The 22714-nt window shown below is 51.7% G+C and overlaps 4 protein-coding genes across 4 annotated transcripts; 1 reads left to right on the forward strand and 3 right to left on the reverse strand.

Moving 5' to 3' along the window:
- Nucleotides 1-276: 276 nt before the first annotated feature.
- On the reverse strand, nt 277-10412 carry NCLIV_065860 (conserved hypothetical protein; the record flags this gene model as incomplete). The annotated part of the gene is made up of 18 exons (XM_003886137.1): nt 277-390; nt 713-766; nt 1170-1316; nt 1748-1817; nt 2195-2304; nt 2877-2993; nt 3638-3769; nt 4111-4303; nt 4650-4693; nt 4797-4934; nt 5577-5902; nt 6505-6588; nt 6978-7059; nt 7415-7587; nt 7886-7957; nt 8575-8629; nt 9082-9384; nt 9960-10412. The coding sequence occupies 18 exons, from the start codon at nt 10410-10412 to the stop codon at nt 277-279; spliced, it is 2667 nt and encodes an 888-aa protein (XP_003886186.1).
- A 3321-nt stretch (nt 10413-13733) lies between these two features.
- NCLIV_065870 (hypothetical protein) lies at nt 13734-14975 on the forward strand (the record flags this gene model as incomplete). The annotated part of the gene is made up of 3 exons (XM_003886138.1): nt 13734-13751; nt 14564-14658; nt 14918-14975. 3 exons carry the CDS (start codon nt 13734-13736, stop codon nt 14973-14975), a joined length of 171 nt encoding a protein of 56 aa, XP_003886187.1.
- A 1673-nt stretch (nt 14976-16648) lies between these two features.
- On the reverse strand, nt 16649-17215 carry NCLIV_065880 (conserved hypothetical protein; the record flags this gene model as incomplete). The annotated part of the gene is made up of 1 exon (XM_003886139.1): nt 16649-17215. The coding sequence occupies one exon, from the start codon at nt 17213-17215 to the stop codon at nt 16649-16651; it is 567 nt and encodes a 188-aa protein (XP_003886188.1).
- Nucleotides 17216-18935: 1720 nt separating this feature from the next.
- On the reverse strand, nt 18936-21446 carry NCLIV_065890 (putative vitamin K epoxide reductase complex subunit 1; the record flags this gene model as incomplete). Its single annotated transcript, XM_003886140.1, has 5 exons — nt 18936-19037; nt 19480-19557; nt 20188-20276; nt 20550-20637; nt 21300-21446. 5 exons carry the CDS (start codon nt 21444-21446, stop codon nt 18936-18938), a joined length of 504 nt encoding a protein of 167 aa, XP_003886189.1.
- Nucleotides 21447-22714: the final 1268 nt, after the last annotated feature.

The raw sequence follows: 22714 nt of genomic DNA on the forward strand, positions 1-22714 counted from the left end.
TTTCACGTCTCCCAGGGAAAGTGCCTTCCCCTCAAGTGTGAACACGCAAGATGTTCTCAACAGTCGGAGACCGGCCAAGAAGTCGCCAAAACCAAAAAAGAAAAAAAAGGGGTTGCGCTGTCAAAGGCTGGGCGCCGGCACAGCGTCCCGCTCAACTCTGAGTCTCGAGATTGAAAATATAGAAAAGGATTTCGGCTTTTCCGCCTTGCTCGCCGCTTCACCTCACTGGAGAACGGCGAGCGACGCCGCCTTGGGAGGCGGAGTGGAGGCGACAGATTAACTCGCAAAGTAGTCGTAGCGAGTTTGGCGATTGATCCGCTCTTGGAGACCCGCAATTCGCGTGTATATGCTGTCGACCTTTGTGCGCGCTAACAAATACTCGAAGGCGTCCTAGAGACAAGCACATTGACGGCCTGACAACCGCGTTTATTTAACATTTGGTCCATAGCGCCAGTGCTTTGCTGTGGACGCTCGTCCAGTGTACATGGGCAACGGGGAGGAAAGACAGAAAACGGGTTCTCCAGATCTTCAGCGAAGAGCGCGAGGCTACGCTGGAAAACGTCGCGTCCCTGGACCCGAATCTTCTACCGATACAGAAGATTGCCGAGGCCACCGAGACGTACCCTTGCAGGAATCACCATATTAGGACGCTGGACGAGAATGGCTAACAGGGAGTGTACCAGAGCAAAGACACGAGCCGAATGCCGCTTACGTGGATGCCTGCTGCCTTCATGTCGAAGCAATTCGGCTTAAAGTCGGATAAGACCTGAACCGCGCAAGACAGAAACAGAATGCTGTCGCTCAATTTGCCAAAGGACAACACATTCCTACCAAACTGCACACACACATCATATATATATATATATATATATATATGCATTTTTGCCTGTGGAGATGAAACATAAAGCAGACTCTGTTCATTAACATGTTCGAGCTCATGTTGTTCTCCATACATAAACCCACATGCAACTCCACAGAAGCGCACGTAGATGAATGCATGCACATCGTTGTCTACCTCGGATGCATCCGCGATTTCTCCTGTTTCTGCAAGCGAAAAGGTGCTGCCGTTCACTTTCCGTGCACAAGACGAGCCTGCCTGCGTCTGTGGCATCGTGAAGAGCAGGCGACTCCGTGTCGGAACCGAAGCATGAAAACCCCGCGTCGATTACCTGAAGAAGAACCAGGACGGTCGCTGAGTAGTCGACATAGCTTCCAGATTCTCTCAGTTCAGTTACGAGCGTCTGAATGCAGTGCTTTCCGACCCGTTGCTGAACATGCCAACGTCCTTGCGACAGCTGTTTGAGCCCGAAAACCACCTGGAAAGATGGACAGAAGGAAAGCCCAGCACGCAGAAAACCACTGTCCAAGTCGCTGTCCAACCTCCGGGGCACTTGCGCGACGAGAAATCGAAAGTCTCAACTCGAAAGGACACGCGAAACGCGAGTCTCGACACGAAAATTCGACATCAACGTCTGCACCGGCACATATTCGTATAGCTGTACATGCGCATATACACATACACCCACACATACATGTATTCATGTAGACGCTTGCAGTTCCATACATATATATATATATATATATATATACGTATATATACAAATACGTAAAGAAGTCTTTGTACGTAGGTACGTTTCCGCTGTACAGAACGACTGCGGGCATAAGAGAATTCGCTTTCCAGGCGAAGTGGAAGAGAGATTCGACCCTTGACAAAGGCAGTCGTTTACCCACGGTGTTGCGTTCCTACCTTGGACCTGAATTCGATTGTGGTATCTGCGGCGTGAAACATGTAGAGGAGACAGTCGAGCACGGGGTAGCTGCACAGACACCGCGAAGCACACATCTTCGGAGATCCCATGCAGCGCACAGAAACCTCTCGGCATTTCACCCGCGCTTTCAAGGACAGCAGCCTCAGGGACGTGGTGGAGTTTGCATCTCGACACGCCCGCGAGCGGCGTCTTTGGAGTCTGTTTGTGTCTCAAATTCGAGTTTTTTCTGATCTCAGATCGAGGAAGGGGCCAGAGCAGGAACGCTCGCGCGAGAGTGTCGAGCGGTCCAGCTCAACTGTGGAAACAAAAACTCGGTTGTCCGTTCCGCCGAACTGGAGTCAAAAACTCAGTATCCCAGGCACTCTGAGGGGTCCGTTTACTCGCTCAGGCTGTGCCTGGATCACTCTCCCGACCCTCGGACGCACTTGTCTACCATGTCCTGAGACACCTTCGGTTCGTTGGCAAGCTGGCCGAGCAGCCCCGCGACGCAGGCCAAGAGTTTCTGTTTGTGGAAGTACAGACTGGAGTACTGCGCCTGCACGGCAAAAAGAGAAGCGACACTCGTCGGCGCAAGGTGTGCACGCAGCCGGAACTGAGACATGGTAGAAGTAGGTCTGGGCGGGCAAGGAGGGAGCGGAAGAAGCGTCTTTCTCCACGGACTCAAGAGACGCGGTTCAGTCGACGGAACCACGAGGAAAGAAAGCCGCAAAGGGAGCGCACGACCACTAGCGGAGAGAGAAGAAGAGATCCAGGAAGAGAAGAGATCGAGAATGCGGCGAATCCGAACAATCCGGCAAAGGGTATTGCACGTGCCAAGGCACAGAACACGCGTTTTAAAATGAGAAATATGCCGCAACTGACGAACGAGGGAGACTCCTTTTTATCGTCTGGTTACCAGTCGGCGGTTTTTCTGCAGCTCATAACTGGAGCCTTTTTCAGTATCCTAGGCACGACAACGTCTCTGTTCTTTCGATTTCAGTGTCGCGCTCGGCCTCGTGGTTCCATGCAGCAGACATATTATTCGAATGCATACGGTTCGTGGCGCTGCGGCATCCAGAGGAAAACGAGGGGACTGAGGAGGAGTCACGCACTGCTCTGTAGGCTTACCATGAGAAGGTCGAGGAGAAGATTGAACGCTCCGGAGGAAATGAACGCCTGGCGATGGGCACCTGTCTTGGTCAGATTCACGGAGAGCTGGACGCAAGGCAGCATGAGACTATCTTCCTGAAAAAACGCGAAAAGAGAACCAGAGACTTTCCACAGATAAGCCTACATACGCATACACAAAGTGGACATTTACCAAAACATGCATACACAAGAGATTACATACATGCCTAAACGTCTGCATATTTTTGCGCGAGGGCAGAGTCCATCTCCAGAGACAGAGGATCTGCACACTCGCATATGTTTCCGGTTGCTCGTGAGAAGGGATCTTCTGGGTATAGAGACTACGCGATGCAGACACAGGCTCCGCATGTACAGTGCAGAAATACACTGTTGGGTTTTGATGTAAACGGAAAAACATCGTTGAGACTTCACAGGCATGCCCCACGGTTTGGTCTACATTACCAACAGCTGATACATACACACGCACATTCATGTACACACACGTGCATATATATACTTCTATTTGGATATATAGATACGCAGGTGGGAATATATACGGCATGTCTGTGGCGCGTAAGGCGTAGTTCGAGGTTAGCCGTCACCCGAAAGGCGATAAGAATGATGTGAATGCATGCAAAGAAGGGTAGGGTGTCTCTGCAGAGAGGGAAGAACGGGACACTTGCACACAGTCAGCCAGGGGGTCGGATGCGCCGATTTTTTAAACGTGTGTTTTCTTGCAAGCTGCATGCGCCTTCACTCACCTTCGTCTTCAAGACGAAGACAATCGCGTGGTAGACATCTGTCTCCAAGAGGATTTCCTTGACGCGGGCGTCTCCGGCGCTCAAGTTGACCAGTGCAGAGAGAGCGAGGTTTAACAGAGGCACCGTGCTCCTCTGGGTGGCGACGAGCAAAGACAGGCAGAGACGCGACAGGCAAACAGCGGGGAAATGGCGACCGTGGGGAGCGGAACGAGAAGGACGGGGGAGCGGGAAGACACAGCGTGATAGCGAGGGAGAGGAAGTCAGGAAGAGGAAGAGACGTGCAGAGGAAGAGACGTGGAGAGGAAGAGACGGGAAGAGAGGGAGATGAACGCCGAAACCAAGGACAGAAGGGTGCCTTCAGAAGATAGGCGAGAGACGAAGAAGACGGGTCGGGAGAGAGAGAACAGTTTTGAGTCGCTGTGTGTCTCCTGTGCGATTTCCTGTGTTAGTTGACCCCTTGGCAGTTTGCCTACTGCTGAGATGTTGGCCTTGTTTCGCAGAACATTGACAAGAGCCGGAACGACGGTGTAGAGTGCCTCGCTGCTTTGTTTCTCTCTCCTGTCGCCCGAGGCCTTGAGGATTTGCCTACAGAGCGCCGTCTTCAAACCCAGCGACGTTGCACCGAGAAGGAGAACTCGAAGGAGATCGAGGTACGCAGCTTCTTCTCTGGACACGCGCAGGAATGGAGAGGAGAGGCGCACGAGGTAGAAAAGACAGAGACCGGAGGAGGAGAAGCCGCCCCACATCGAAGAAAAGGAGAGCCGCGTGCTTGCACAGCGCCGCTGCAGATGTCGAACGAGGAACCTTCCCACCGACGGCCGCGCTCTGTCGCTGCAGGGACGCGCAGGCGACTTTCCAAAAAAACGGAAAACAAACCAAGTCCAGAGGCGGCGAAGGTAGATGAAGCGATCGTAACGGCGTGAGAGAAGACTGAGGCGAGAAGACGGAAAGACGAAAAGTGCATTCAGCTAGGAAGTCCAGAAGACAGGGCTGAGAAGGCCCCGTAGCTTACCCTTTTGAGAAGAGCTTCGCCATGAATCCGCACTCCACCAGAGGCTGCATGCAAACCCACAGAGGAGGAAAGGGCGTGTGACTGAAGAGAGGAAGGCGGACGAAGAATCGGAAACCCCACAAACGGTGATAAGAGAGACGGCCTCACCACAAAGACGCGGTCGTTGAAGATGTAGTCCCTTTTTTTCAGAGTCGTCTTGGCGTGTCGGAGACTCTCTGCGCTCCAGCGAAGAATCATGTTCTTTGGCCGTAGGTGCAGAATGAAGGCGAAGATCTCTCGAAGTTTCTGAAAAAGCGCACTCGCGAAAGCAAGGAAGTGGCCAAAGCAAGCGACCGGTCGAGACACGCGTGGCGACAGAACTCAGCGCGTCTGAACCAGCCGAAAACAAGCTCGGAGAGGTGCTTAAAAAGAAAAATCAGACGCACGGACGGCGAAAAAAGAGCCTTGCACGAGCAGAGAAACCGAAGCGACCACGGACCAACCGCATATCCACAAACAGACACGGACACGCAGATCAAAATCGACAAGAATGCATACGCGTCTACAAACATGAAAGGAGTCCTGCATATGCGAGTCCAGGAAGGAAGAAGCACAGCTCGACCCTTTGCTGCCTATCACCGTGTACACGCATGCATAAACCAGTACACATACATAAATATATATATATATATATATGTTTATACATATGTATATACATACGTCGAAACGCATGTGGATGTATGTAGACAGAAAGATAGACACAAAAAAACCTATACACAGCAACGGTTGGACGAAATCACGCAAGTGAAAACGTAACTCTACACACGCACACAATTGCCCAGGAAGGTATACACAAGCGCACGTTTCTCGCCATGCGCATGCGACTTTCGGTCTTCTGGCCGAGAGACAGGCTGTGAGAACAGCCGGTGGCAAAGAGACACTGGTTACCCGGTCCGCCGCTTGAGAAACAAGACCGATCGCTTCACTGAGGTCAGCAAGACAGAACTTGTAGCCGAGGACGCCTTCGTCGATGCAGTAGGCGAGGTACTGGCTGACGCGCATGCTCCATCTATGGTAGGCAATAATTTCTTGGGGCTCCAAATCCGAATCGAGGAGAGCTGCCTCCTCTTCGTCCTCGTTCATCTCTCTGTCTCCCACCTCGCTAACTGTGTCCTCAGGCGCTCCGGCCTTCCTCGGACCGCTCGCCTCTTTGCGGGCGTTTCGCACAGCCAAAATCGCCCCGCTGATCTTCGAGTCAATCACGGGATCTAATCCTGAAGTGCACGCAACAGACGCGCATGCAGAGGCACGAAAAGGACGCGCATGCAGACGAAGGAGCTCTCACCCGAAAAGTCGTGGAAAGGCATGCAAGTGCGACACAAAACGCCGGGAGACGCACAGCGTCTCGCTAGAGGCGCACTCGAGGTTCTGGTCTCGAAATACGCCGAGTTGGCCATGGAAAGCTATCAGACGCCCGCAGGCGAGTCAAACGCTTCGGGCCTATGTTTTGAATTCCAGTGACAAGGAACGTCTGCTTTTTGCATGAAAAAAAGAGGCAAACGGACCTCGTGAGAATCCAAGGACAGCTATCGTGAGGGTGTTTGAAGCAACGAGAGAGACGGGCCGGTCGCCACCACGGCGCTTTTGTGTCGCCTTCGCTCGGTGCCAAACCTTGAAGAGAGTAGATGCATCGGAAACGGTTTCCCCCAGTTTTGCCACCGTGATTCTCTTTCCTTTCAAATCTGTTTCCGCGTCTCCTCATGGATGGGTCTCTTTGTCCTGTTCGTCTCGCCTTCTCTGTTCGTTTCTTGTTTTCCTATTTCTCTCTTCTTTTGCCCGGTGCCTTCCGTTTTTTTCGTTTCTTCGTCGCCCTCACCTTCGCCTTGCCTGATGAGTTCGTGCGCAACGGTCATCGGATCTTCGACAACCTCCACGTGCTCACCAACGAGGTCCAGCAACTCTGGCACCAACAGAGGAGAAACGGGTTCCTCAAAAAATGAGGCAAAAGACAGACTACACGCGCGCGACGCAGCTGTGTTCACACGCGCAGGCGCTTTCGACAGCCCTATCGTGCATTCCACAAGAGCCCTCTATATGCACAGATGAATACAGCTACTAGGCATATCATACATGCACACAAAAATGAATATTTCTGTCTACGTCTACAAATGTGCACCTCCCAGACATCGATGTCTACATATATATATATATATATATAGATATGCATATACAGACATAAATAGATAGATGAAGTGCGTGCACGTATATTCACATTCCTTCTTAGGAATAAAAATGCATGCAAATTGAATGCGTACATTTTCCGGGAATGGCCATTTGGGCGAGACTGACCTGCATCGGCGAGGACGCCTTCTTTGTAGAGGAGCGCGAGAATGGATTTCAAAAACATTCGCGCGTGGGCAATCCACTTGGGCTACAGCAGCGGCAAGTCACAGAGAGGAACGTTTTTGTGGAAAGAAACAAGAAGACAGCGAAGCGAAAAACCGAACCCCTCCCACACACAAGCGCGAGCATGTGCTGTACAGGCCTCGTTGAGAGGCGCCGTTACTCAAGGAGCTGACACAACCAAACACAGACACACAGAGAGGAGAAATAGATACAGAGCTATCGATAGATATAGATATAGATACAGATCGATATAGATAGATATAGATCGATAGATGTAGATAGATATAGATCGATAGATATAGAGAGTTAGATCATGGCTGTGTGACGGAGCGATGGTTCCGAGGGCAGTGGCGTTTTTGCGATTTGTACATGCAGCGTACATGCATTTTGAGGTGGAGGGCGAACCACTGGTACTGCTCAGGTTGGTAGATGAGAGCATCTAATTTCGCTTGGAGGATTTCGCGCAGCCAAGAGTGCGTTTGCGCGATGGGAGCGAGCGAGTCTGCAGCGAATTCTGCCTCCTTCAAAAAGTCGAGGTCGCGCACGTTGTACGCTGAAGGCGCAGAGGCAGAGAAGAAAAATGTGAAGGAAGGCAGTGAGGAGACGGCCGACACAAAGACGGAAGAAAAGGGGTAGAGCGATCCATGAAACGGCAGACGAAAGGAGATAAGAGAGAGAAGAGAAGATGACAGAGAAAAAGAGAGAACAGTGAGAAAGAGAGAGAGAAGAGTACGAACAAGAGAGGAAAGAGAAAAAGAGACAAGAGAGAAAGAGACAGAGAAAGAGATAAGAGAGAAAGAGACAAGAGACGAAGGGGGAAACGGAATCATGCGCAAGACATCGTGACGTACCCTTTTGATCTTCGTAGCTGATTCTAAAGAGGATGGTCATATCTTGAGACAAGTCCATCATTGGAGGGAAGTCTGCGCACGCGTGTTTCAACAGATCAAGACGATGCACGAAAAAAAACCAGGTTCACCTTCCTGCACGACAGACGGTGCATGCCCGCGGTTTTCTGTGCATGCAGCGATTGCTGAGGCGAATGAGGTCCAGGCGCTCTTCGTCCTGCCTCTCGGAGCACGCCAGAGGGCGGCAAAAGAACCACCTCTCGAAGCACAGGTAAGCGCAGATCTCGGAAAAGCGGAGACAAAGAACAGGACGCGAAGCAGCGAGCGACAGAGGAAGAAGAGGCTACGCAAGAACGGAAAGAAGAGAGCAAGCTAGAAAAAGAGAAACAGCAGAAGCGAAACAAAACGGGCCACAGAGAAGAGAGAGAAAGTAGAGACAGGAGAGAAAGTAGAGACAAAAGAGAAAAGAGAAAAGGGGGAGACATGAGAGAAAAGAGGGAAAGGAGAGACAGGAGTGAAAGGAGAGACAGGAGAGAAAGGAGAGACATGTAGGGTGCATCTGGATGGTAAATGAAGAGGGACGGGGAAAAACGGGGACGACGATCGCGGACAAGAGAGGAAAGAGAAGACTGTGGAAGCAGTCTTCTCTTTCCCCTCCCTGAAGACGCTTCACCGTCGGGGGGAGGCCTCACAGCTGCGTCGGAGAATGATGCAGACGATCGTGTGCGTTTCCGTCCTGACCCAGAGCTGCGCAAGACCAACCGCGAAGCAAAGAGACACGTGTGTGAGGCGCATTTTACGCGGAGAAGAACAGCGAGCGAAGCGGAGCGAATACACCCCATTATAGGCAGCTAGCACGTCCAAGGCCAGTGCGAGACGCAAGCAAAAAGTAGGGTCAAAATTGAGGAAAAGAAACGCTTCTTCCACCATCGAGACGGCACTGCGCAAACACCTCCGGACCTTGGAGGCAACGACAAGTGGATGCGTTGCTCCCTTTGCCTTTCTTCTCTCTTGTTCTTTCTTCCTTCCTCTGTTCTTCCATCCTCTGCTCTTCCTTCCTGTGTTCTTCCACCCTCTGCTCTTCGTTCCTCTGTTCTTCCACCCTCTGTTCTTCCTTCCTCTGTTCTTCCACCCTCTGCTCTTTCTTCCTCTGTTCTTCCTCCACCGGTTCCCTTTTTGCGGTCTTCTCTGGATCTTACTTGCCAGCCTGACCAGGATGCAGGGTCGTCGCACAGATTCATTTTCTTGATGTACGGCTGAGACCGCAAGAGCTGCGTTTGGAAGTCGCTTTCGAGGAGCGCTTTCTTCCAGGACACAGCCACGTGGCGAATGTTGTCTCTGCCGAGCTGCTCTAGGCACTGCACGTTGATGGGCGGCTCGAAGGAGACGGAAACTTCCACTCCGCGGCCGTCCAGATACGTCCCCGTCTGCAGCGTCTCTGCGCCGCCCGACCGGTCTTCGAATTCGCGGTGCAAAAAGAAACTGTAGCTGTCATACTGTACCTGAACGCGGACGCATGCAGCCCCAGCACTCAGACTCTCGATACGTGTGCGAGCATGCAAGAAAAACGCAACAAAACGCACATAGAGGTATCCACGTATCTTGTACACTCATAGATCGAAAGAGGTTTATAACAGTATCCACATATATATATATATATATATAGAGAGTGTAGAAGAAAGCGAAGCGAGCGCAGGGGTCAAGGCTCCTGGACCCACGGAAAGACACATCAGCGGTCTCTGGCGAGCTGCCTTGACACGACACTTCACACACTTGTGGAAATAAAAATTTGACTCGGGTGGCATCAGCGAGGCTGCCGCAGCAAATGTCTCTGGGCGGTTCGCCTTGCATTCGTCCACGTATGTATGCCTTTGTCCTCAGACGCGGGAAAGAGACGCGTGCACAGAATTCGTCGCAGGTCTATCCACATCCACGCGAAGCAACGTATCTTTGCCTCCACATGCAGATACACGACTCTACGGAATATCCATATCATGTAAGTACGAGCATGTAGATACCTCTGTGTGTGGAGCGTTTCGGACTGCCTGACCTGTTGGGTGTTGATGAACGGGCGTACAGCCGGGAATTGGTTTTTTTGTTCTTCGTCAGACATTTTCCCGAGGTATTTCGGGAAGACGCCGAGTCGGCCTTTGCGCAGCATGAAGTCGGCAGACCAGGCGACTTCTAGCCACTGGAGAAGGAGCGCCTTGTTGATGGTGGTGATCGTGAGGGGTTCGGCGGCGTTCCAGACTTTGTTTTGTTTTCGCGAAAGTTCGTCGGCGTCGAGGAGAAGGACTATGTCCATCTCGCTCGCTTCGTCGTCCACGACTTGCTTGATCATCCCGTAGAGAATCTCGCCGCCCGTCAGCACGCGCGTCCAGTCGCGTCTGACCAGGAAGAGCGCCTGGGCGCCGACGGCCAGGTAAAGTTTCTTCTGTCTCTCCATGTACGTCAGAAGCACCAAGTCGACATAGCGCACGCTACTCCCACACAGCGAGGAGAGCGCCAGCAAGACTGCCTGGTCCGCCATGCTCAGAAACACAGAGACCAGGAAAGAGAGGGGGGGAGGAAAGAGAGACAGAGAGTGCGAAGCAGGAGAGAACGAGGGCGGAAGAGACGAACGTGAGAAACCCAGGACACAGCCACACCAGTTGAAAAGAAGAGAGGGGGAGAAACAGAAACACACGAGAGGGTCAGAAGGAGGGAGGCGGGAGAGAAGACGATCTGATCTTTCGAGAAGAGAATCCGGTGCCAGAGAGCCTGCGCGTCGTCCAGGAAGAGTGACGCGCGTGTCCGAGGCCCAGAGGTCGCGCTCGAAGGGAAAAGGGGGAAGAAGTCGAGTTCGATAATCTGAAAAGGAGAGCTAGAAGAACAACCTGGGCGGCGGCTTCAAAGCATCCACGAAGGACAAAAACGAGACGATCTCACTTCCCAGGCGCCGCACGCCTAGGCAGACGCCGCGTAGCTCCGTGCGTCACATGGTCGGGAAACCTGGAGAGAAACATTCGGCGCTTTCAAGGCCGAAATGAACGCACAAAAACAGAGAGACAAAGGAAGAAGCAGCGAAAGAAGTGGACAGAGCGAGGAAAGAAATACAGAGCTGTCTTCGAGGTGTCCAGGGACTAGCCAAGCAGCCGGAGGTCTTGGGCGAGACCGGTCGTGTAAACGGAGAGGGAAGGGGATGGAAAGAAATACTTTGAAGAAATCGATTCACAGCAAGAAAAACAAGAGAGGAGGGAATGGTTCGTGGAAAGGGAAGAGAATCTAGAACTTGACGCCAGCTCAATCCATGTTTGGTCTTGTGTCTCTTGGAGAGACGGGATATCAAGTCGGCGGAATCAAAAGCACTGGTCTGAGACCGAAGAAAGGCGAGATTTCCCAGTCGTGTTTCTTTCTCTCGTCATGTCAGCGAGAGAAAAAACTGTGTCCCAGGCAGATATTTGGGTCAAGAAACGAATTCGATGATTGCAAGAAATCTCGCCGCAGCGCTCAAGCTCCGGTTCTGTGAGGCGTTGCTGCGAGGCGCCTTGGAGACCAGGCAAGAAGAAGGGACAAAAACTTCCCGTTTTTTAGCTGGGAGAAACACACATGGAGAGGGTAGGAGAGGAAGGAAAGGGAGACGGGGAAAAAGGAACGAGAGAGATGCAAGACCAAGTGACGAGAAAAGTGACCGTTCGCTGCACAGCTTGTCCAACCCCCGTGTGTCTGCATGCCTCATGCTCGATGGGACTCGATGCCACGGCGTCCTTTTTACACCGCGAAAATTCACGCTGGCGTAGAAAAGAGATTTCCTGTACGAAGACAATGTTTCTTTTTGACATCATCCGGTTTCTTCCTCAAGATCGGTCAGAAACGCCGTCTCTCTGCAATCCTTCCCAGTCTCCCGCCCGGCTTTGAAGCCGCGGTAGCGCTGGTCTTGCGGCTACTTGCTGAAGACAAAAAGGGTTTTGGAACACTTTCAACTGAGTGTCGGCTAAAGAAAAGAAAGGAGCGGCACTTGCCAACGACGTTTTTGTTTCGGGTTCTCCAGCGTTCCTGCGTCGTGGAGAGCGTCCTTTGTGTGCGTTACGCACTCATTGTACCGTCGCTTTTGGGGGGAGATCCAACGCGACACTGCGAGCTTCGGCACCCTTGGTCTCGATTTGTCGAGATGTATAGGTAAAGACACTCAAAAAAGACTGTCTCCGGGAGAACGGAACCGTCAAGATCTCTGGGCATTAGGTCGAGCTTCACTGACACGCGTACGCGCTCAGAGAGAGTAGCCCCTCTCAGGGAGGAGGGGTAACGGGCATGTGAGAATCGGATTTGAATCCTCGTGTTTGTTAACCGCCAATCGACTTGCAAAGTGCTAGAGTTGCACCCACTCTATCAAGACGAAACACGACAAGCCGTCGGAGCGGATGGCCAGAATTCCCAAGCATATGCACAGACGATGGGCTCTCAATCGCCTGCGCAGAAAACTCTATAGAGGATTCTGTTTTGAATCTTTGCCGAAACCGTTGGTCCCAAAAGCAGGTGTAGCCGGAAACGTGAGGATGAGCGTCTGTGTCTCTTTCCCGTACGAAGCGTGAGTGAAACCGCTCTTCTTCCTTCCCTATCGCTACCGCAAATGGTGCGCGCGCCCTCACATGGAGGTTCGCGAACTACGTGTTTGAAAAGAACCGAAAAGCTGCAATCCACCGCTGGAGCTTGGCGCAGTCACCCCTCAAAGATGTGTTGACACCAGTGGAAATGGAAAGCCGCTCCACTCAAAGGAAACTTCTGGATGCACAGTCGCGGCGGCGCCAAGGGGAACGGAGGGAAAAACAAACATTACCGCGAGCCTTTGGAGAGGGAATCAAGATCTGTGTTTTTGCAACAGCCGTCGCCGCCTCTTATGTTCAACAACGACCGCGATCAGCAGAGGTTTATCTTCGTTTCCGTAGAAAGTGCTTCCGATCACATCCGTAGCGCCGAGGTGCCTGATGAAATGCGCTCCTCCCGACGTGCTTCTAGTATAAAGTGAATCGACAAGGCAGTCCTCTCTGTACAGGTCAACTCTCTGTTTACGAACGCAGGCGGTTAGACCTAGGTTCGCGACTCTGTTAGCGCTCTCGAGTTCCTTTCTCCTCTGGTCGACTTGAAGCATCGCTAGGAAGCGCAGAAACGGAAGAGGGGACACTTCTCGAGATCAGCGCTGTCACGGCCAACGTGCTGAAAGAGCTCACAGATATCACCTGAGCATGTGAACGGCCTCTCTGTTCTTTCACTGTTCGGTTTCTTTTCGATTTTTTGTCTGCCTCCCTCCAACTGCGGTCCCTGGCAAAATTTACGGGAAAGGCTGCGCCTCCCTCAGCTGACTAGGCGCTTGCTTGCGTTATGTGCCGGCAATAGAGAACAAGAGAGAGAGAACAACGAAGAAAAACACGCGAGACAAGTGGAAGTTGAAAGCGTGGCGGAAGAAGCATCCCTAAAAACGAGTCTGGAAAAGCCGTGCCGGCCAACCCCGTTGCCATCGCAGTCTGGCTCTGCTGCGCGCCACGCCCAGACAACACACGACGAGGAAGAGTGAGAGAGAAAGGACAAGACTGAGAGAAAAGACAAGCAAGAGAGAAAGGACAAGTAAGAGACAGAGACAGAGGAGGGGGTGAAAAAGAGAGGAGAGGACGGGGGGATCTGGAGAGCACGCCGGCCGCCTCCGCTTCCCCCCGCACGCGAGTTGTTTCCGCATGCCACATACGGTATATTTTCTGGCGGAGAGAGAGATTTTGCATCGACGATTCGTTGTTCGTTTTCCATTCAAATTCTCCGCTTCTGTTCGTTTTAGTTTTAGGTCTTTTTCCCTGCCTTTCTCCCTCAATCGTCCGCGAAGATGCCGACCGGAAACCAAGTAAGAAGGGAAGAGAAGCAAGAAAAGCGGGTTTTCTTGGGTTCTACTCTCCGAGAGAGCAGTATTTTTAGCGGCGCCTGGGAATCCGTGTGCCCATTTGCTTGCTCAGTCTCTTTCCATACACGTCAATCTTTGCAAGCGAGAAAGAGAGAAGCCTGGCAAAACGCTATGGTGGAGACGCTTTCGGAGATGCTGGTCCCTCCTTCGCGAAACGCGAGACGGCGACACTAGGCGAGCTCTCTCTGTCCTGTTTTTTTTTCGTGCACAACGAAAGGGACTGTCGCTCGCGTCGTTTACTCTCGCTGTACTCTCTTTTTCGTGCCGTCTATGTTTTCCCGCATTCTCCCTCAAGTGTTGTCGAGCACAGCGAGCAATCTATGCTTCATACGGGACCGAACTGTCTCTTTTCGTGGATCTCGCTCTCTTCCTCCTGACTCCCCTCGTCTCGTCTAGGCGTCTGCGTGTGCTCCGCCTCCTCTCTTCTGTCTTTTTTTTACACGTGGACGGCGGTTTTCAGCCCCGCCGTCTCGGTGTTCTCTCGCTGCATCTCTCTTGTCTTTTTTTGTCTGAGGCTTGCGTCCCTTTTCGGGTAGTCGTTTCGTCTCTTTTCTGCTTTGTCGGCGTCTGTTTGTTCTTTGCGACGGTGTGGGGAGACCTGGACAGTTTGCAGTATGCGCGTCTTTTCGCCCCTGAGGAGTCGATCGAATTTCACTGCGACAACTGAAGATGCCGATTGCGCGCTGTCTTTGGGCTTTGCAGAGACGATGAAACCGCCCGCTTCTCTCTCTCGTGTGGTGTCTTGGCATGCGCAGGGAGGCAAGAAAAAACCTCTGAAGCAGCCGAAGAAGACGAGCTGTGAAGACGAGACTGACATGGAGTTCAAGAAGAAGCAGAGCCAGCAGGCGAGGTGAGTTGCATGCAGATTCAAACACTTTCATGAATGTATAAATACATATATATATATATATATATATATATATATATATATGCGTACCCCGCGTGCGCGTATGCAGGAGCATACACATTGATACCGTATATAGATACACGCGCACAAACACAATATTCTAGATATATATGTAAATATATACTTACCAGCTATGCTTACCTGCATATGATACATATCTACACAAATGCGGTACGCAGGTTTCTGTTTGGTTTCTGTTCAGAGAAGAGGAGGCTGCGCGGAAGGCTCTGCTTGCAAAGAGTGCGGCGAAGAAGAAATAATTGTTTTCGGGCAGTGGGACAGGAATCGGTTTTCTCGGTCCTTGTCTCACCTTTTGTCTCTTTTTGTAAAGAGAAAGCTTTGAAAGTAAAGACTGGGGCGAGCTCACCTTTCCTCCTGTTAGCTCCTCATGTGCTCCCTCTCGAATTCCCGAAAGGTTTCCTGTCAATCTGTTTGCCGCTTGTTGTAGACACTCTCTTGGCTCTGTTGTCTCTCGTCCCGACCCTCTATTCTGCCTCTGTGTGCTCCTCCCCTCTGTTTAAAACCGCCGCCAGTTGAGCGTAACAGACGTAACGTGTTTCGATCTCTTTGGCCGACTGCCGAGCTGCAGAGAGGCGGTCCCCATCTCACTTTTCCTTCAGAAGGCGCGTCTCTCTGAAACGTGGGCCTCAGTTGGAGAATCTCCAAAAACACGAGAAAGAGAAACAGAAACCCTCAAAAAGTCTGCTCTCACAGTCCCCGACACCCCCCTAGTTGCCACGCTTGATGTGAGGTCGAAAACAGTTCCGTACGAGCAGCGATCTGCACGTCTTCGTGCAAGGGTACGTGGACAATTGATATCTTGGCGAAAATGAACGTCTCACACGTCCACTCCCAACCGCATTCTTGTTTGTGGGAACGAGCACATACGAGTGCGCAATCACTTGGTAGGCGCCTCTATCGAGCTCTGCTCAGTGCTTGCACGACTTCTGCCCCACGAAGTTCCAGACATTTTTCGAGGGAAAACGCGGTGGAATCCCCTGAAAACAGAGCCGCAAAACCGCCTATACAGGTCACGGCCTCCCTAGGTGCTTGTGCTGTCTCCCGTTTACACACGGAGAACGCGTAAGCGAGTTGCTCCTTTGGTGAATCTGTGCGGCGCTGCTCTCTGTCGTTCCCGTCTCGCACGAAATCCCCCTTCTCTTTCACAACCGTGCACACGTGCCAGTGTGTTGCGTTACCGCATTCTTGGGGACGAGCAGCAACGCGAGCCTGCCAGAAATGCGAGCAATGCCGAATCTGGGAAAAACGAGTGCTACATTTGCTCTTGCGACTGGTAAGCAAGCTTGCTCCTGGGAGTGGTGGACGCTTTTGTGGAACGTCCAAAGATATCCTTCTGTGCCCAGTGCCGTCGAAACTGCGAGAGGATGTTCTACGACGTGAATCTTACGGAATGCGCAAACGGTGGTTGAGTTTGCGGCGCCGCTGCGTTCGCCGACCGGTCTGTCGAACGAGCTCGAAGAAACCGAGATTAGGGTCGTAGAACGGCAGGACAAGAGCCGAGGGGAAAAAGTATTACAAGGAGTGGCAGATTTAAGAAGCAAGGACGTTTCTGCTCCGAGAGCGATACACCCCCGGAGTACGGCAGTCTGTTGATTCCTCTCTCTACGAACGTGTTGGACAACGGACCTACAGTACGGGAATATGCTGGAACGCAGACACGCCACTTTTTTCACTTACACTTGTTGCCGTCACTTACTCAGTGACGCATCTCAAGTGCGCACACAGATAGACCTTCGCCGCCTTTCTCGCGTTTGAATCCAGCTGGGCCACCACAGCACATTTCTAAAAACTTCATTTTCATTTCGCTCGGACACCTGCCGTATACTGACGGCAAGTCCTCAGATGCCTCACCACCTGTGAACACACACAGAGGACGCTTCCACCGATGCTGACGCTGTCCGTTCCCAGACTTTCAGGAGCAAAGCACGTGCAGCGAGAGCGCACTCGGTTTCCTCGCTCTCTCGATAAAAGTTTGCGTTTCCTGCAGAAAATCCGCGTAGTGGCTTTTGGTGCCTTTCGCTTCGGGAGCGTCTGACAGGCGATCGCAACTAAAGCCTTCCCAAGGCGACCACAGTTCCTCGGGCTTATAGGTCGGTTGAGTCCGGTCCCAGCTCCAGAGTGAAAAGGAAAGCCCCTCTTGATAGTTGCCAGTGAAAGGCGAAATGTATTTCTGCCCAGCCGCCGGCGAGGTGACGGCGGAGAGAGTCTGGGCCTCCCAGTCGAGGCTCGCAGTCGAGGCAGCCGAGGGGGAACTGGGATCTGGCTTTTCTTCACTGAACCGTTTGTCACCGAGACTATCCACATCGCTCCGTCCAATAGGAAACGGGACGGGCGCCTCCGCTGCTCTTTCCATTGAGAATTCGCGATCGGAGCCAGCCTCGACTTCTTCCGCAAGGTAGATTTCAAGGAACGTCTCCGGCCCCTCGGTTCGTGAAGGCCCTGCCGCTTCACAGAGAGGTTCTTTGATCACAAATTCCATCGATGGCGGCTTCCTAGTAGGTTGTGCGTGCGCTGGCCGCTCGGCAGATTCAATTGGTTCTCTGTGTATTTAATACAGATGCAACCAGCCATCAACGCTGCTGGAAGTCTTTCAGGCCCCCTCTCGCTCGGCGTGGATCTGCCTGCGTGTGTATCGATTACAAGATCTAAAGATCGCGAAAATCCGCAGTCGAGAATGCTTCTAGACGGTTGACTCTATACAAGAAGATATCAAAAACTGACCGCACAGCTCGCTACACCACCAGAGGTCGAGTCAGCCCGGTGCGCTGTATTGAGTCGGTGGTTTGCCTGCGAGCAAGACCGGCCATCTCAGCTCTCGCGTCTCCAGCTTGCACACCTCGCTTCACTGAAGGACTTTCTGACCCACAGAGTCCTGCTCTGCACACCAAAGCTCATGCACAACAGCTCTCGTTGGTCTCCCTCGCAGACTGACGGAATCTGAGTCAAGTACGAGAGGAACTGAGGCCAGATCAGCCGCTGCACGAGCAGTGTGGATGCTGCAGACGGGTCGAGAGCCACGCTTCATACTAAAATCTGAGCTGGCACGAGGGTTCACCCTCCAAAAAGCGATTTGCTGGTAACGCGTTTGCGGCGAACAACCTACTGTCGCTGGGAGAGAGAGTGGCTCTGCGGCCTCGAGAGCAGCCTAATCGGTCATCTGCCGCCCTCAGCAGTTGCTTGTGTGTTTGGAGACTGGCCTTGGACAGATTGCGTCACGGGCAAGGGAACATTGCCGTGCCAGTCTTTGTCCGGGAGGGACGCGGTTTCCGGATCAGGATGCACAGTTGCGTTTCGTGTATCCGGGAGTGTGCGTCAGTGCGTATGCGGAATGGCTGATCTACGTTAGTGCGTGGTTAAAAACTTCAGACACCACAATTCCTTTGTGCCCGTTCTGCCACATAGTCTGTATCTCATCGCTGGAGTCACATGCAGTACCGCAGGTGCACTAATTTCTCTGTTTTATCGTTTTGAGCGGTACCAGTGTGGACACATAAGATCGCCGAATATAACGCCATGCTCCTGAATGTAACGGTACAAGCTGTCAACAAAGGACTCACGGAACTTGTTCCCAAACAAACGGACCGTGTTGGCTAGGTGAACCAACCACGTTTTTCATAAATACAATCAGTGAAAGCTCTTTTGATTTCCATCGCGGATCAACTCTACGGAGACATATCTACTTATAATGTGGTAGAAGTTCTAGCTACGATCTTTATGTTTTAAAAAATCTTTTAATTTCTTACAAAACTAAAGAGTCTTTCAATATGTCCTAAAATAGATAGCAGTTCAGTGGGGTGGTGGTGGTGGTGTACAGCAATCATAAAGAACGTGGTGTCTGTATCGCTTAACTGGAGTCATATTCAGTATCCTAGGTACTGTAATGCAGCGGTACTGAGCACTGAGGAAGTCTTAGGCAACGTGGCCATGCTGTGCTTGTTTGAGGAAGAGATGCTCGCGGTGTGCTACATCAAAATGTTATTTTTCTCGATCCTCGCAGACAGCGAAGGCGATAATCGGAGAAAAAAATCGTCAACGTCTCTCTTCTTGCCAGCTGTAGCCAGTTCTCGTTTTGGTCACACACCGTTTCTCGCGTCTATGCCTGATAGCGGTATCGACACGGCGAAATCCCCAGCGCTTCCACACACGAATCGCTTTCTCGCCGTTTACAAGAAGGGAACACGGAACAGGAAATGGCGTTTTCACCGTATCTTTTTCTTGTTCGCTGCGCGCCGCTTCGCCGGAGTCAACTGGCGACTTTCAGACCGGGAAAAGAGGGTCACAGCCAGGAGAATTAAATTCAGCTGAACGAGACGACACAAAACGGACACGCCTCAAACGCGAAACATTACAATCCGTTCACAGGAAGACGACAGATGGAAGGAAAACTCGTGCCTCCCGATGTTCATCTCGCACCGCTACACCCTTAGTACGTTCGCCACCGCAGAAAACGCGACCATTCTCTGTGGAGTGTCCACCAGACAAACATGTCAACCGCCACATTCAACTTCCACACACTTGTATAGGCAAGCATTCATATTTATATACAATCTGTTTTCGGATGCTGGAGAGAACTAGGACATCTACCAGGTGTGCACACGTGCATTTATATATATGTATATATATGCGAAACGGGAACAGATTCGAGAAAAGTGGTTCTGAGAGCGCGAACCGTGTTTCTGTTTGGCATCCATAGACAGTTGTTACGTAGATGAATATATTTACGGATATGGAGAACCAACCTACCACGTAGGACGTGACGCAAACGAGGCAGAAGTCGTGCAAGACAGCATAGAGAACGTAGGCGAGGTAGATAGAAGAGGCCTGCAGGTAGAAAAGCGAGGGGAAGCCTCTGTGCTTTGCTCATCACAAGTGGAGTCACAAATACACCACTCCCTCAGCGCGTTTCCTTTTCCCGCCTGAACTCGCCCTGTTCATTTGACATCGCTCGAAACTGCTCGAGAACGGATGGACCAGACAGAAGTCCCCGTTCCTCTCTTCGCCGCGGGGTGATGTCCTTTTCGAATCCGTGTTTTCTGATTCTCGTGTTTGCGTGTCTTCGCTTGTCTATTTGATATGGCCGCTGCGCCTTGCCGATCAATCTGTTTACCTCCCTCCTAGCAGACACCACGAGCTATCCGTTCCTTTCTCTCTATCCCTTTCTGCGCGCAGATGTCCTGGCGCTCATCTGACTGTAACTACATCGTGCTACTTTCTCTTGCCAGAAACGTGACGAGTTTCTGCACAAATGTGCGAGTTGGAGCGTGTCTATGATCTGCTCCCGTCTCCCTACACGAACACTGCTTGCAGGTGTGCTTTTGTACATGCAAAATGGATACATACATACATACATACATACATACATACATACATGCGTGCCTATAGACAGCCAGATATACATGTATGTATGTGGAGTCATGCTTTTGGCTGGATATTTTCGGCGAGCTGCGGTACCATGGCGGCAGCTGCAGCAAGAGTGTAGAGACAGTGACAGTATTGTCGCCCGCGTGGGAAAGTAAGCATGAAGGCGTAGAAGAATAAGCCTGCACACAGAAAAAAGGGAGGACGAGGCGACTGAGTCGAGCACGGCGAAGCCTGCAGCGGAGAGACGTGTGCGGAAGAGATGGAGCGGCGAAGAACCCAGACATAGAAAAACACGCGAGAGTCCGAGAGGGCCAGGGCGCGAGAAGCGGTTTGCAGGCGATCCGGAGGAGAAGCGACCGGCCTGGATATGTGGGCAAATCAGTGAGAGAAGGCGAGAGACTCGCAGAAAAAGTCGAAAAGAAAGCAGGGAGTACACGCTCAAAAAACCTTACCCAAGTACGTGTTGGGGAAATCGAAATGACCGTCTGGAGCAGCTATCCCGAAATACGTCAGGAGACGGCTCTGAGTGCTTGTCAACACCTGGGGGCAAACGCACGACATCCAGAAGCGCAGAAACAAGAAACGGTCGCGAGAAACCTGTCTCGACTGTGGGGTATCGCGTGCGCGATCACGACGCCATTTCCTCAGTCGCTTTGCTCTTGCAGCGTTTTAGTGCATGCACGCAGCCTGTCCATGTCTCTATGTGCAGGGTGGTGCACACTCTCTGAGACTTGTTAGTGAATGATCTATGCGTGCACGGCTGGATGACGTCGTTTCCCCTTTTCGAAAGAAAGAAATCTCGGAATCCTCAAGGAAAAAACCCTTCTCCACGACTCACAAACCTTACCAATGACGGCATTGGTGTGTATTTATACCCGCGAAGATCTTTATATAGAAATGAATATATACCTATTTATACAACGCATGTGCACCTTGATACACACTTACATTAACGCAAATATACACATATTCCCTTAACTCTAAAGAGGGTCATGTCCGAACATACGCCTCTATTTAGACACGCAGACATAGAGACACATACACCTACATATATATATATATATATATACATACATATATGTATATGTATATATATGCATATATATGTATATATATGTATATATGTGTATATATGTGTTTGTATGTGTATGTATGTACACGTTTGCGGCATACAATGAAGGGAGAGATGCGTCGAGGTTCACCTTTGAGCAGCTGGCATACGGAGAGAAGTCGCAGAAAGCTCGGTAAGTCGCATCTCGGACCGAGTTCTGTTCGACGTTGATGGCGTAGAGACAGAGCGCCACACCGAGAGCAGAGGTGACGACGACAGTAAAATTAACTCCTGCCATGCTGTGTTCTGAAGAACCACGAGGAACCATGCGCAGTGGAGAATCGAGACTTTTCACTGCTTCGGAACGAGCGTTCGGGTGACAGGGCGTCTACACAGTATATGCTTATCCTATCTATGCACGCACAGTTTTATATATATCCATGCGAATGGACAGGGTACTACGGACAAATGCAGAGTTCCAGATCTCCAGCACCCTCTTAGATTGGTGCCTACTGTTGGTGGTGAACTGGCACTTTCCTCCAGAGTGTGTGAGACTTTTGCAGAAAGCCAGGTGTACCGAACGAGGAAAACCGCGTTGCGGCGCGCGAAAGAGAAAGGAGAGGAGAAGACGGAGGCGCGCAAAAACAGACTCTCGGCGGTGGAGAGCCGAAGAGGACCAAAGGGTGGAAAGGCCGAAAACACTCTCGCGACACAGTATCTCCTAGGTCAGCTACGAGGTCGTCTCTGTCCTGGAGAAAAATAGCGTAGGAAAGCTTACAGCGTCTGGCAACCCTTCTCTCGCTTCTAAGCGAGGAACAGCTTCCGGTCCTTCCTGTTCTCCGGAACGAGGAGAATCTCAACTGTCCAGGAGGCGCTCTGAGAGAGGCGGCTTTTCTTGCAGATCTTTTTGCTCGTTTTGCGGGTCGCGAATGTGCGCGCCGAAAGGGAACAAATTCGGGTCTCGGACGCCGGGTCAATCCTTCATCACGGCGACAAGAGATGGTGAATTCTCTCAAAAGATGGGGGGAGTGCAGGGAGAAAAACTGGCGAAAACTGATGCAAACGTGGACTGTTCCTCTCCAGCTGCCGCGGCGATCGCACACGTCGGGACACACACAGACGAGACTGCACCAATTTTCTTTTCTCCCTCTCTCTATTCAAGCGACGCGACTTTTTCCTCTCCAACCACAACTCCGAACTTTTCGATCTTTCGATCGCATCTCGCGAGTTGGCCCACGGACCGTCGCTAGCTCGAGCGAGGCGAGGACGCGCTCAAAACCGGTGTGCCTCGGGCGAAATGCAAGGGGGCGAGGAAGACTTGGACCAGCCAGGAAACCCCACATAAAGGAGACACGAATAACGCGAGACAGAAACGCCGCGTTGCTCTCTGCAAAAAACGGCTTTCGTTCTCTCTGTTCTCGCTGGTCTTTCTCTGTTCTTTCGTCTTCTTTTTCGGGAACGCCTCGGCAGCAGGAACAAGGCTCACAAAACTGCATGCGCCGAGCTTCGTCTCTCTGCGAACCGTCGCTCTCTCTCGGACGCGCGACTGTCTCGTTGCGTGGAGAG

Source organism: Neospora caninum, chromosome XII (assembly GCF_000208865.1).
Source record: "Neospora caninum Liverpool complete genome, chromosome XII".
Lineage (NCBI taxonomy): Eukaryota > Apicomplexa > Conoidasida > Eucoccidiorida > Sarcocystidae > Neospora > Neospora caninum.